Source organism: Martes martes, assembly GCF_963455335.1.
Source record: "Martes martes genome assembly, chromosome: 15".
Taxonomy (NCBI): domain Eukaryota; kingdom Metazoa; phylum Chordata; class Mammalia; order Carnivora; family Mustelidae; genus Martes; species Martes martes.
Genome location: NC_137903.1, coordinates 68,253,179 through 68,266,602, shown reverse-complemented (window position 1 = coordinate 68,266,602; position 13,424 = coordinate 68,253,179). Strand labels below are relative to the sequence as shown.

Genomic DNA, 13,424 nt, shown 5'->3' with positions numbered 1-13,424 from the left:
GCCCGATGCGGGACTCGAACCCAGGACCCTGAGATCATGACCTGAGCCGAAAGCAGAGGCTTTAACCCACTGAGCCACCCAGGTGCCCCAAAGTGGCTTTTTTGTAGTAAAAACCTATTCACTGTCCTTGGCGCAGGCACTTACCGGATGGCTTTATCGGGTGTTTTTTGGGCTTTGCTCTCTTGCAGGCCCCGGGACGGCCCCTCCCAGCCGCAGCCCTCCAGCCCGCTCCCCCTCCCCCTGTGGCCCCTCTCACCAGCCCTTTGTTCTCCTCATGGCTGCCTCCCAGCTGTGCTCCACAGGCCCAGCTAAGGCCGCTTCCTGGCTGCCATCCTGCACCGGCGCGGTAAGCGCTGAAATATTAATGGCTGCCTTTGTGAACGATACCACGGTAAAGGTTGCTGTAAGTGAAAATTGCCAGGGAGGCGGCAAACGCTGAAATGGAGCCAGTAGAGCAAAGCCATAATGTGAAAAACGGCCTCACAGGGCAAAGAGGAGGAGGGGAGGACCTCGGAGCCCCGCCTTCCCCTTCACCGTCCCAGGGTGTCGCCAGGGAGACGCACCTGCACTGCCCGGGGTTCACCATCTCGGCCACCTGCACGGCGAGGGAGGTAACCCCGTGGCTTTGCCTAGCCACCGCTCTCCTGGGTCCACTGGGGGAGAGGAGGAGGGACGGGCGGCCCGGATTTGAAAACAAAAGGTAAACTGCGGATAAAGGGAACGGGGGCTCCCCGTGTCCAAAAGTGCTGTGGACGCTACATCTAAAACGAATAGCGCACCATGTGCTGGCTCAGGGAACATAATCATACTCTTTAAAAAATGCATGTGGCGCGTGGGTGGGAGGAGGGCTGAAGGATGCTGACGGCAAATCAGGTTGGGTTCAACGCCCAAAACTGTGGTTCTGTCCTTTGTTGGCACTTTCTGTCTCGGCCGCTAGACTTGCTGACCATACTCTGTCCTCATCGTTGCTGTAAGGCACAGGGCTTGGCACAAATCACAATGCTAAGCCACATTTTCCAGATGAATAATTGGGGGGGGGTAGAGAGCAAAAACTGACCCTCAACGTTGGCAGCAGAGTGAAGGTTAATGTTTTTATTCCTTTTATGATGAAGACAGTACAAAGGGCTGGGGACAGAGACATCCGAGGAGGAGGAAGGGTAATGTCACCTCCACAGAAAGCAGCCCTGAACTTTGCAGAGAAGGGAAGTGGAGTCTCAGGGTAGCCTTCCGCAGCCAGAAAATGGGGACCGATGCAGGTGAGTTTGCCCGTGACTCTCAGGGCTCCAGGAGCCATGACTCTGTCCAGGAGCCCGGGACCACGTCCAGGTGCCTGTGACCCAACCCCACTTCTGATTCCCAAAGCCACCCGCTACTCTTCCCTTGCCGCCAGCTCCTAGCCCAAGTCCCACTCGCTCTCCTCCCTTGTTCCCGTCGGACTTGAGCCGCATCTGCCTAGGCTTCTGTGTTTCTGCATCTTTGTCATTACTGGTGCCTAGAACCTTCCTTCAGTTCAGGGAACTCTTCCAGGGCTAAGGCGTCCGGCTCTGCCCAGACCCTTGTATCCCTGCGTTTGACCTCCCTGTCTGCTCCCTCCTGGAGCTCAGAACCCTGCACTTGGGACTTGCAGACAAGCATGGCTGCTGTGGTGGGGGGCAGTGGGCACACGTCCCCTCAAGGCTTGGTGAGGACCCCGGGTTCCATTCAAACACACGGACCTGCAAAGAACGTCCACTGCCGCCTTCTCCAATTTCTGCCGTTCACTCCACTACCCTGAACTCCTACAGATACTGCTCGGCCCCAGGCCTGCCTGCGGCTCATTTGGTGGCAAAAGCAGTAGCGAGGCTCCGGCAGGTGCTCCTGGAAGCCGGCTCTTGTCTGGCAGTGAGCACGCGACGTCTACGCGGCGTGCAAGGAAGCCATCGTCAGTCACACACAACGGTCGCTACGGAACAGGTTGAAAGTGAGAATGCGCTTTAATCGTGGATTTTATTGTAAGTGTGATACTCGTCAGGCCCAGGAAGCTGGCGCGGGAGCCGCCAACCAGGTCAGGGGAGGGCAGAGCAGACGCACCCGAGGTCCAGCTGAGGGCGACGCGGGCGGACGCCGGCTCTCCTGGCTCCCTGGCCTCCCCCGCGCTCGGTGCGCGGCGGGCCTACACGCTCGCAAACTCGCAGTCATAGTCCGTCATGCGGCACATTATGAACTTCCACTGGCGGTCCCTGTGGGGACAGAGTCAGAAAGCCGAGGCCAGTGAGAAAGGTCCCTGCTGCCCGGAAAGCGCTGAATGACCTTCGGAGGGTTTGGGAACCGAAGGGGCGCCTGATCTCACTTGGTTCTCTAGGAAGCCTCTCGAAAACCATCAGGTACTCATCTGTAAGGGGCGTAACCCTCGACACCTTCCGGCCCAGGGCACTCGGTGACCCGTCCCTTGGGGTCCGCTGCACCGCTCTGTCCACGGGTACGTCGAGGACATACAGGTTAACAGCTTGAAATACAAGCATTTATTCAACCTTGTCTCCATCCTGTGGTCAAGACTCTTAACTAGGCCACCCGTTCGCTCATTTAATCTCTTACTGTGTACCACGTTCTAGATGCCACACTATACACGCGTGCGGCAGAAAACACGACTGTGGGGACAGGAAGCGGAGGGAAACAGCTCGGAGTCCCCGGAGACTGGATAGGAAAGCGCCCGCCGCTCCTGCGAACAGAGACCGGGTTGCGTCTGTGTCCGGGGGTCAGGCGCGGAGGGGGAGCCATGGGATTGCTCAGGTTTGGGAAACGTGGTGCGGATGCGTTTCAGGGAATGTTCTTTGCTGAGGGTGAGCCTGTGTTCTTCGTGTACCTACTGGGCGGAAACTTCTCGCTGCCTACTCTGCACGGCGCCCCGCTGAGCGAGGCGATGAACGGCGCCCCGTGGACCGCGGCCGCTGCGCTCCGGGTGAGTGCGGCACACCCAGCGCTGCGCCGGGCAAGTGTGCTCATGTGACCTTCCCCAGCCGTCATCGTTAGGCGGAGAGGCAGACACGGAAACGTGTGACTTTCCGTAAGACAATGGTCCAAGTGTGTGGAACTGACCCTGCTCTTTCTCTTACACCACAACACCCCCGCGATGACCTGCCCATAACCCCACTAGAGGACATGGCGGTCACATCCTTTGCAAAGTCCCAACAAAGAGCGAAAATAAAGAGTCATTCTGTACAATCATGTAAATCCTTCCAAAGCACAGCCGGGTCCCTTAATCTTTGAATTAGCCTGCAAGGCTTCTTCCTAGGTCGGCTTATCCCAAATGACAACCAGCACGGAGAAGGTCTCCATCCAGCCTCTGATCTGGACCATGGGCCTGACCACACTTAGCTCTGAGAGATACCCTCTTGCCAGCAGCTATGGGACGTGCCGGTCGGCCAGCACGTGCGTAAGGCTTTGCGGTTCTGAGTCTGCTGCTCCGAGTCATTTGTGTGAAAGGACTAGGGAGAGGGTCTCCTGGCACAGGTCCCGAGAGCCTTGTGCCCAGCTACGTGCTAGTATTTATTCCTGCAGCGGCCAGCAGAGGACATGGCTCTTCCGGACGGAGGAGAGCAAACTGGTGGCGCGTGATTATAATGATTTGTTACCGTGGCACCGACAGGCAGCTAGAAAGGCTCTTAGGCCAGACGCTCACGCCACTCCTGTAGGAGACTGTGATCACTGCCGAGCAAGTTTTAGACGTGGTCCTAAGAGAACCAAGGGACTCAGTCACACTCAGCCTTTGATTTCTTTCCAGGGCAGTGGCTCTCAAGCAGGGGCGCTTTGGCTCCGGAGGACAGTGTTCGTTGTCACAACTATGGGGGAGGGGAGGTTGCTACTGCCATCCAGCAACTGGGGCCAAGCCTGCCACCAAACATCTGGAATGACAGGATAGGCTCCTGCAACAGAGAACTTATCTGTCAGTAGCGCTCAGGTTGAGCGACTGGGTGCCAGGAGGAACCCACCAGATGCGCAAAAGTCCCTCCCAGTAGGTCCTATGCTGGTGCCGTTTCTCCAAGCCGGTGGCCTTAGCATCTTTCAGCAGAGCTGAAGGGACACATGCTGTGGATCATTAAGCCACCGATTGTTAATGACAGCAGTAAAACCGCACGGGTCTGCTCATTTTAAACAAATACGTGACATGGCATCTCAGTTTTCCAAGGTTCTGGGTTACTCCCGTAACTGAAAAATTTCAAGCCAATGGGAATTGGATATTTAGACTGCATATGCATATATGTGTATATATATAAAATAAAGAAAATACCATCCAAAATTATGACTGTATATAGTCATAATTTTATTATATATATATATATATATATAGAGAGAGAGAGAGAGAGAGAGTCGTAATTTTGGACGGTATTTCCTTTATTACGTTCCTTCTTTCCTTCTTAACCAGGCAATGCAGAACTAATTTTCTTATTGACTTGGAGACATCGTTAAGAATACTGGATGCCCCCCTGCACTGTCATCCAGTCCGCCCTTGGGGGAGACACACCTGTGGATTGTCACCAGGCTTCCACGGTTTCGAGTTCTTAAGTCTTTCCTTTTCTTAAATACATTTTGTGTGAGTGCTCGGTCATTTAGCTGTTCTCACTGGTGAAGAGTTCCACTTTATGTATGCTCTTCCCTGTTCAGTTTTTAGTGTTCTGCTTCTACAAAACAGCTAAGTAAGCTACTTAGAAATGGATGTAAAATAAAAGTGACTAATGTGTGAGAAATGAGGGGCCCCTTGGGGGTAAATATAAAGGTCTTTGTTTGTGGAGCCTGCACCATGTCGGGCGCCTTTTCAGAGCTATTTAATGTTTTTTTTTTTTCTATTGTTTTGGTTGTTTAAATTCTGGGCTATGCTAACTTTGGTTAGTACGATGTCATTTCATTGAAAAACATAAATATCCCTGAGAGGTGAGTCATGCTCACATTCATCAAAGTCCGCTATTTAATGAGTGAAGGTAAGTTTTGCTGTTTGTAAAAGGTTTATGGTGGCTTTTCAGGGATTCACGTGGCGCGTTCATGTGCTCACCTGGCGGGAAGCACCTGACTTTGCTGGCGCCGTCTACACTAGCGAAGACGTCTCGTGTTCTTACTGTTTTCTGTTTGAGTGGCTGGGATAGGATTGGGGAGCTTATTAGGAAAGGGGGTGGAGGAATTCTGCCTGCCTTCAGGTTACGTAAATCCTCTCCTTGCCTTTCTGAGTACGGGGGGTCCCTGCCCCTTCCCTTCTCTCCCTCCCTGCAACCCAAGGTGGGGATCGTCGGCAGCCACGGGGGTCTAATTTGACAGTGGATCCTCCTTCGACCAGTTTTGCCCTCTCCTCCTGACACTGGGTCAGAAAAAGTGCTCTTTGAGATTGAGCGACGGGCAGAGCTTAGAACGTCCCAGGAGACCACGCTGAGGCTTTCCTGCTCTGAGCGGCCTGGAGCCCGTCCTCCTCCCCACAGCTGAGCTTCTCCATGAAGTGGGTTTGTGAGAACAGCTCCCCCTCCCACACCCCCACCCTCCCACCCCCCCAGGGCCTTCCATCCCCCAGGCAACTCTCCGGTTATTCTAGACCACGTAGAAATAAAGCAGGGGAAATCCCGGAGACTCCTGCTGACGGGTCTTTGCCCTGGGAACGCTCACCTTTCCACTGCCGAGAACGTGGTGGTTGCGCCTCGCATATAATAGTCGTAATTGTAGGAAATCATGTCCATTTCCTCCCCATAGTGGCCTGGGTATTCTGTGGTCAGCCTATGCGGGAAGAATGAAAAAGTTTAGAGGAAAAAGATAAAACACACTATTATTACAAAGAAGAGATGGTATTTGAACGTCGCGGGAAGCCCAAGCCCGAGTTAGACGGTCTCCGCCAAACCACTTCAGGCTGCGGACAGGTGGCTGGTTTCCTCTGGCTTCTCCTTTCTTCCCGTCATTAAACTACACACTGAAGCAGATGGAGATGAGTCCCCAGGCCTTGAGGAAATATTAATATCAATGTTAGTCCACGCCACTCAAGTCTGCTGGAATCAGGTTTCCCAACTGGATTGTGATTGTTAGTGGGTCATGAAATCAGTTTCATTGGTTATTACCAAATGAGCTTTGAAAAAGAAAAAGTAGAGACATATCAGATAAGTTCTCATGGACGCGTGTAAAAACTTCATTTCAAATGTACTGTATACGTGTATTCATAATGTGTGGTGTGATCATTTAATATGTACTTTTTACTTTGAGTCATGATTAAAGTGTATGAAAATGTTAAAGTAATATTTAATCCCCACAAAATCTGGCTTTTCCTTGTTCACCATTGTTTTGTGGCACCTGAAATAGCTCCTGCTACGTAGTGTTTGCTGAATAAATAAATACCCTTGGGACAGTCCCTTAATCTTAATTTCCTGGTCAATAGAAGAACGGAAGTGCCTTATAGGCCGGTCAGTGGGACTAGTACAGATGTGCGTGATGCGTAAGCGGTGGCAGTTGGACCCTAGCGGCAGTTTTATTTCTTCTTCCCCCTTCTCTTGTCCCTTCTTTCTTTCCCCTCCAAGATTAAGTCCATCCCAGGCCTATGAGTAGGTCTGCTGTGGTCTTTCTGGATTAAAAGAAATGGAGTAGGAGGTGGTTTCCTTACTTCAGAGAATACAAAATATTCTCCAGAACTTTGAAGCACTCTCGGGAGTCAATATGTAAAAGCTAATTGCCGTTTTTATATGTTCTAAGGCAGAAATTTCATATGGCAGTACTGCACTATGCTAGATCCAAGTGCCAAAATTATTTGGAAATAATCAGTCTAGATACTTAAAAAATAAGTGTTTGCTGATTTGATGTCAGATTACTTGGTTAGTTCAACAAACTTGGAATAAAGTGGAAAAGAGAGGCTTGCATTTAAAAAAATGAAGTTTTAAGCTTTAAAGGGAAGTAATTTATTCAATACTTTACCTGTCATTCTCTATTGGTTCATTTTTGGTAGTGATCAGATACAGCTGCCCCCCCCCCCAATTAACAGTTTGTCTGGAGGCCTCTCTGGGGGGTACTGCTGTCCAGTAGATTTCTAGAGTGTCCTAGAGAAGGCCTGGTATGTGGTAATTGGTACATTTCCATCTGGGTCCCAGCCCAGTTTTTGTTTTACTTGATTTTTGGTGGTGGTGGTGGTTGTTTTGTTACAAAACCGTGATATAAGTTTATACCCTCTTACAGAACCCTGGATGAAGGGAGCCAGGGAAGGAATTTGGACATTGGTGGAAATGATGCCTGCTTTATGAAACCAAAAACAGAGAGGGAAATGGCCCAAATCATTAGTGGAAAACAAACCTCCCCAAGACCATCCACAGAGGGAACCACTGTTTCCATATGATCCAGGACCCTGAGTTTTAGAATCAGAGAGATGCGTCTCCGTTCGGTTCTCAATGACATCAGGCACACACCAAATGTCTTAATAAATGAAAGCCCCAGTATTCGCTCCTCCGAGAAGAAACGGAACTTAAACTGTCAGAGCTAGACACTGAGATAGGGACAAAGGGCCTTGTCAGGAGGTTTAACGAGGCTACGAGGAAGCAGAAGTCCAGGGTTTCCTAAGTGCCGGCATCAGGCTTCCTGAAGGCGGGGGTTGGGGGCAGAGCTGCGCGTGGCTCCAGCTTCCGTGTGAGTGTTGGTCACTCCACGTAACGTTTTTGCAGAGCACACTTCCTACTGAACACTGTCATACATTCCTAGACCAACGACAACAATCGAACAAGCCCTCAGCTTGGTAAGGTGAAGGGTAGGGCCAGTCAGTGAGGCGCCTTTACTCAACGCACTGAAACAGGTACATCGCTGAAGCTCTTCTGTTGGGGTCCCCACGTACCCCTTTAGGAAGAACTCGTGTGTGTGTGTGTGTGTGTGTGTGTGTGTGTGTGTGTGGTCCCGCCATCACTTCTAGATGAGTGACTATTGGGGTGCACCTTCTCACCCCATAATACTTTTTCTGTCATCTGCAGAAAAGATGAGACCTGACAAGGGTATGAGAAAAGCTCAGTGGGAACTTGGTGATACAGAACCACCTGTGCAGCTTCTTAGATGGGGTTGAATGAGATGCAAGGAAATTAAATAAATCTTAGGAGCCGAAGACAACCCGGTCAAACAGAGGCAATTTATAAGAGAGAAGATGTTCTCATCTAAGGTTCTCAAAGTTATCCACAGACCCCACTAGAATCAAGACATGGCTGCTGAGCGGTCGGCCACCAGAGTCGGAGCTCCCCGGGGAGAGGGCCCAGCTCCTGCGCTGGGAGAACGGGGCAGAGGCGGCCCGGAGATATGCTCTTGCACCCATTTTAAAAGATTTTATTTATTTATTTGACAGAGATCACAGGTAGGCAGAGAGGCAGGCAGAGAAGGTGGGGGGAAGCAGGCTCCCCGCTGAGCAGAGAGCCCGACGCGGGGCTGGATCCCAGGACCCTGGGATCATGACCTGAGCCGAAGGCAGAGGCTTTAACCCACTGAGCCACCCAGGCACCCCTCTCACACTCATTTTAAAAACGGGAGTGGAAATACAACTTAGTTGGCTAAAGAGGCGAGTTTACTTGTCAGAGGTTTGGTTGAGGACCAGTTTTAATAGTCAAAAGAAAGGGTTTTAAATCTGTTCCTCAGAAGACAGTGACTCAGTGTAAAACTGTATCAAAATCCACTTCTACTATTGATTACGCAGCAGTTAGACCTAAAGTCAAACTTCACACCACAGGTCTGATCTGCTGGCAGAGAGGACAACTGGATCATAGTGAGCGAGAATCACATCCTCAACCTTATCCCGCGTCGTGGGACACCAGAGAGGCACACCCCACAGCCTCCGTGCTGTAGGAACTCCAAGAACACCCATCATTTCCACGTTAACAAACCAGAATGGGGGTGCCCGAGGAAGCGTCAGCTTTTCTATAAACGAGTACAAACTGAGGCTTTCTGACCCATTCTTTGGTGAGCAACCCACATTCAAACTACAATTTCGAGAAGCTTCTTCTGGTCAGGCCAACCTCTAATTCTGTTTTGCCCCTATTTTCTCCACATCCCAAACACCACCTTATTTTAAGTATCTTATACTAATGTCCTCTTACTTGTTAGCACCAAATATGTAGCATTTGATTAGAAAAAAACACAAAACAGGATTCCGCCCCCGACCAAAAAACAAAACAAAACAAAAAACAACGACAAGAAAAAAAACCCACCAAAAAACCAAACCAAACCAAAACCCCCCGGGATCCAATGAAAGCATCTTGTTTCATGATGATGACCAATCTGGCGGGCTCCTTAAGGGGTCAGAGGCACCTGGCAGCACATAACCTTAGTGGTCTCGATCACGGCGGCCTGGATGAGAAATTCAGCATCTGTAGAGTGGAGGTGTTGAGGCTGCCCCACATTCTACTTCCAGCGACAAGGAGTATGTCCCTCGCGGACACGCAAGTCAGTGAGAAGTTTTTAAATAAACAATCTGTTCATGACCATCCTCTTGCACACTGCTTTTCTGGGGAAGCTCGCAGGAATTAGCCTCTTTCAGGTTAGACTAATTCGCTAATCCTGGCACCCACAATAGGAATTGCATCAGAACTTATTTGAATTATTTTTGCAAAAAGGAGAAAATTAAGACCCCAGTGCAGTTATGCATGAAGGAAAGCAGCCGCAAAGGAGCAGCCACCTGGCTTGTCCCCCAGATTGCTGGGGAACTGAGCCCATGGGGCTGAATGACCAGGTCCCCATAGCCCTCCTCTAGACCCTGGAGGAGATGAGAAAGGACCTTCCATGCTCATGTCTGTCTCTTTGCAGTACTTTGCAGATTTGTATTTCAAATGATCCAGATACGTGTCACCATACAGGGAAACGCAGTTCCAGAGCTATCTCTGACTTAAATTACAAGGAGGAAAACCTCTAAATATTTTCCAAACTCCTCTCCTGGAACCGAGTTTCTAGCTCTCTATCGGTGCCCAGGGCTGCTCAGCAAACACGTTTGTTTCCATTCCTACCGGCTTTCATCAGCCACATTACATCATGGTCACCTTCGTCCTAAACACTGATGGGGACAACTCCACCTCCAACATCTCTACTCCAAATAACATAACCCCTTTCTTCTTTGTTTTCTTCCAGATGCCTACTACCTGATACTTTACCCATGTGGGTCTTACTTTCTCCCCTGGACTGAGAGAGCTCAGTACTGTGCAGAAGGGTTGTGGTGGGGAGGCAGGCAGACATGTTTGAACAGAGTTTGGAACTTTGAACAGAGTTGTTTGGAACAACTTCCTTGCCTCACTTCCCTCATCTGTGTGAAAGGGTCACATTTTCAGTGTGTGAGAAGTAAAGTGAGCACACGCTAGGAGCTCAATAAATACGAGTATCATCGTCATCATTACAGGGAACACATCGAATCAACATCTATGAATTGAACTTACTTTATATCCATTCACACTGCCTGGCTGATCAGGCAAATTAATGAATGGAGGAATGAATGATTGTCTCTAGATTCCAATAAAGGCGAGCAGACCAGCTAAAATGCAGTGAGGGTGTCTTTATCTCTGTAATAACAGCTTCCATCTTGCTCAGAGGAACCAGCATAGAGGCCAGTCTTCTCACCAACCTCTGGGCACAGGGCTGAGCAGCCCCTGACCAGGGGCGGGAGGTGGCAGAGACAGCAGTGGGGGAGCCTATGATGTCATTTCTGTCCCTGCTGTGATACCATGAGGGACTGGTTATGCAAACACCACCCATCTTGTATTAAAAATCTGAACCAGGGAAGGAGCAAGATGGCGGAGGAGTGGGAGACCAAGTTATCATCAGGTGCCAGAAGGTCAGCTGCGTTGGTATCAAACCATCCCGAACACCTACCAGCCCAGCAGGAGAGCGAAGAGAGGAGCAGCAATTCAAGGAACAGAGAATCAACCACCTTCCAGAAGGCAGGACCTGTGGAGAAGTGAATCCGAAGCCACAGGAACATACACCGCAGGGGGAAGGGCCGGCTCCCGGCGAGGGTGGAGCCGCCGAGAGCCAAATCAGGACCTTTACAAGTCTGCTCCACTGAAGGACGTCGCTCCAGAGGCGAAGCGGGGGGTGGAGCCCACGTGAGTACAGTGTCGGCTCAAGACCCACAGGGTCACAGAAAGACAGGGGGTGTCCGAGTGCGGCAGAGCTCCCGGGGGTCGGGCCGAGGAGTCAGTTCTCAGCTGGGGCTTACCTTAAACCGTGATTCGAGCGGGGACCGCACCAGTGGCGGGTCCGGGGAGACCCCTCCGTCCTCTTCCAGGAGGAGCCGGTGGCTGCGCGGGGCAGGAGGCCGCTGGGTTTGGAGACGCCACGCGGGGCCGCGCCAGAGACAGAAACGCTCGGTCACAGGCCGGGGGAGCTCGGAGCGCGGCCAGAGACCAGGGACACGGGAGGGACTCACGGCTTTTCTTCGAGGCGCACTGAGGAGCGGGACCCCAGCTCTCGGCTCCTCCGGGTGGAGACTGGGCGGCGCCATCTTCATTCCCGTCCTCCAAAGCGGTACGGAAAGCGCTCAGGGAACAAAAGCTCCGACCCCAACCCGAGCGGATTGCTTAGCCCGGGCCGTGGCAAGGGCGGTGAGGTTCCGCCTCCGGCAAAGACATTTGAGAATCACGGCCACGGCCCCTCCCCCAGAAGATCAGCAAGAACATCTGGCCAAGACGAAGCTCACTGATGGAGAACTGAGGAACTCCAGAGCAAGGCGAATGTAGCACATGGAATTCATGGCTTTTCTCCTGTGGTTCTTTAGTCTTTCAAAGTAAAATTTTTAAATTTTTTTTTCTTATTTTACTTTTTAAACTTTTCCTCTTTCCTATTTTAATGTTGTTTAATTATTTTCTTATCAATACCTTTTTAAGAAAATCTTTTAAAATTTTCATTATTATAGTCATATTCTATCCCTTCATCATATTTAATCTTATTTTTTGTATACATATAGGTTTTTTTCTTTAAAATTTTGGGATACAATTTCTTCTAATAGGTCAAAATATAGCCTAAATCTAGCACATGGCTTTGTTCCAACCTGCAGCATGATCACATTCTCTCCTTTTTTCTTTCTTTACCAACCAACTTATCTTATCAATTCATTTTTTAGAATCTTTTAAAATTTTCATCTTTACAGTCATAGTCCATCCATTCATCTTTTTTACCCTTATTTGTGTATATACATAAGTTTTTCTTTTTTTAAAAATTTGGGAGGTAGTTTCTTCTAAAACCAAAATGAAACCAAAATCAAGTGTGTGGCTCTGTTCTATTCACCAGTCTAATATATATACATACTTACATACATATATATATATATTTTTTTTTTCCTTCCTCCCCCCCCATCTTCTCCCCTGGTTTCAGGTCTCTTCTGATTTGATTAGTGTATAGTTTTCTAGGGTCATTGCTACATTTCAATATTTTGTTCTCTCATTCTTCTGTTCTTACCTGGATAAAATGACAAGGCAGAAAAACTCACCACAAAAAAAAAAAAAAAAAAAGAACAAGAGGCAGTATCAATGGCTAAGGACCTAATCAATACAGACATTAGTAATATGTCAGAACTAGAGTTCAGAATGACGACTATCAAGGCACTAGCTGGGCTCAAAAAAAGCACGGAAGATATTAGAGAATCCATTTCTGGAGAAATAAAACCCCTTTCTGGAGAAATAAAAGAACTAAAATCTAACCAAGTTGAAATCAAAAAAGCGATTAATGAGGTGCAATAAAAAATGGAGGCTCTCATATACACTATGGAGTATTATGCCTCCATCAGAAAGGATGAATCCCCAACTTTTGTAGCAACATGGACGGGACTGGAAGAGACTATGCTGAGTGAAATAAGTCAAGCAGAGAGAGTCAAGTATCACATGGTTTCACTTATTTGTGGAGCATAAGGAATAACATGGAGGTCGAGGGGAGATGGAGAGGAGAAGGGAGTTGAGGGAAATTGGAAGGGGAGGTGAACCATGAGAGACTACGGACTCTGAAAAACCACCTGAGGATTTCGAAGGGGCGGGGGGTGGGAGGTTGGGGGAACCAGGTGGTGGGTACTAGGGAGGGCACAGATTGCATGGAGCACGGGGTGTGGTGAAAAAACAATGAATACTGTTATGCTGAAAAGAAATAAAACATTAAAAAAAATGGAGGCTCTTACTTTTAGGCTAAATGAGGCAGAAGAGAGAATTAGTGATATAGAAGATCAAATGACAGAGAATAAAGAAGCTGAGCAAAAGAGAGACAAACAACTACTGGACCATGAGGGGAGAATTCGAGAGATAAGTGACACCATAAGACAGAAAAATATTAGAATAATTGTGATCGCAGAAGATGATGAAAGAGAGAGGGTGGCAGAAGGTATATTGGGCAGATTATAGCAGAGAATTTGCCTAACTCGGCAAAGGGAACAAGCATCAAAATAGGAGGCACAGAGAACTCCCCTCAAAACCAATAAAAATAGGTCAACACCCCGT

At 49.2% G+C, this 13,424-nt stretch overlaps 1 protein-coding gene across 1 annotated transcript in view; it reads right to left on the bottom strand.

Moving 5' to 3' along the window:
* Positions 1 to 1,078: 1,078 nt before the first annotated feature.
* Positions 1,079 to 13,424, bottom strand: part of DPT (dermatopontin) — a 34,111-nt gene continuing 21,765 nt past the window's right edge. Inside the window, exons 3-4 of the mRNA XM_080825208.1 lie at positions 5,626 to 5,733; positions 1,079 to 2,219 (exon numbers count right to left, since the gene is read on the bottom strand). Of these exons, the coding sequence (XP_080681334.1) occupies positions 2,153 to 2,219; positions 5,626 to 5,733 (175 nt within the window). The 3' untranslated portion in view covers positions 1,079 to 2,152. The remainder of the gene's footprint in view (positions 2,220 to 5,625; positions 5,734 to 13,424) is intronic.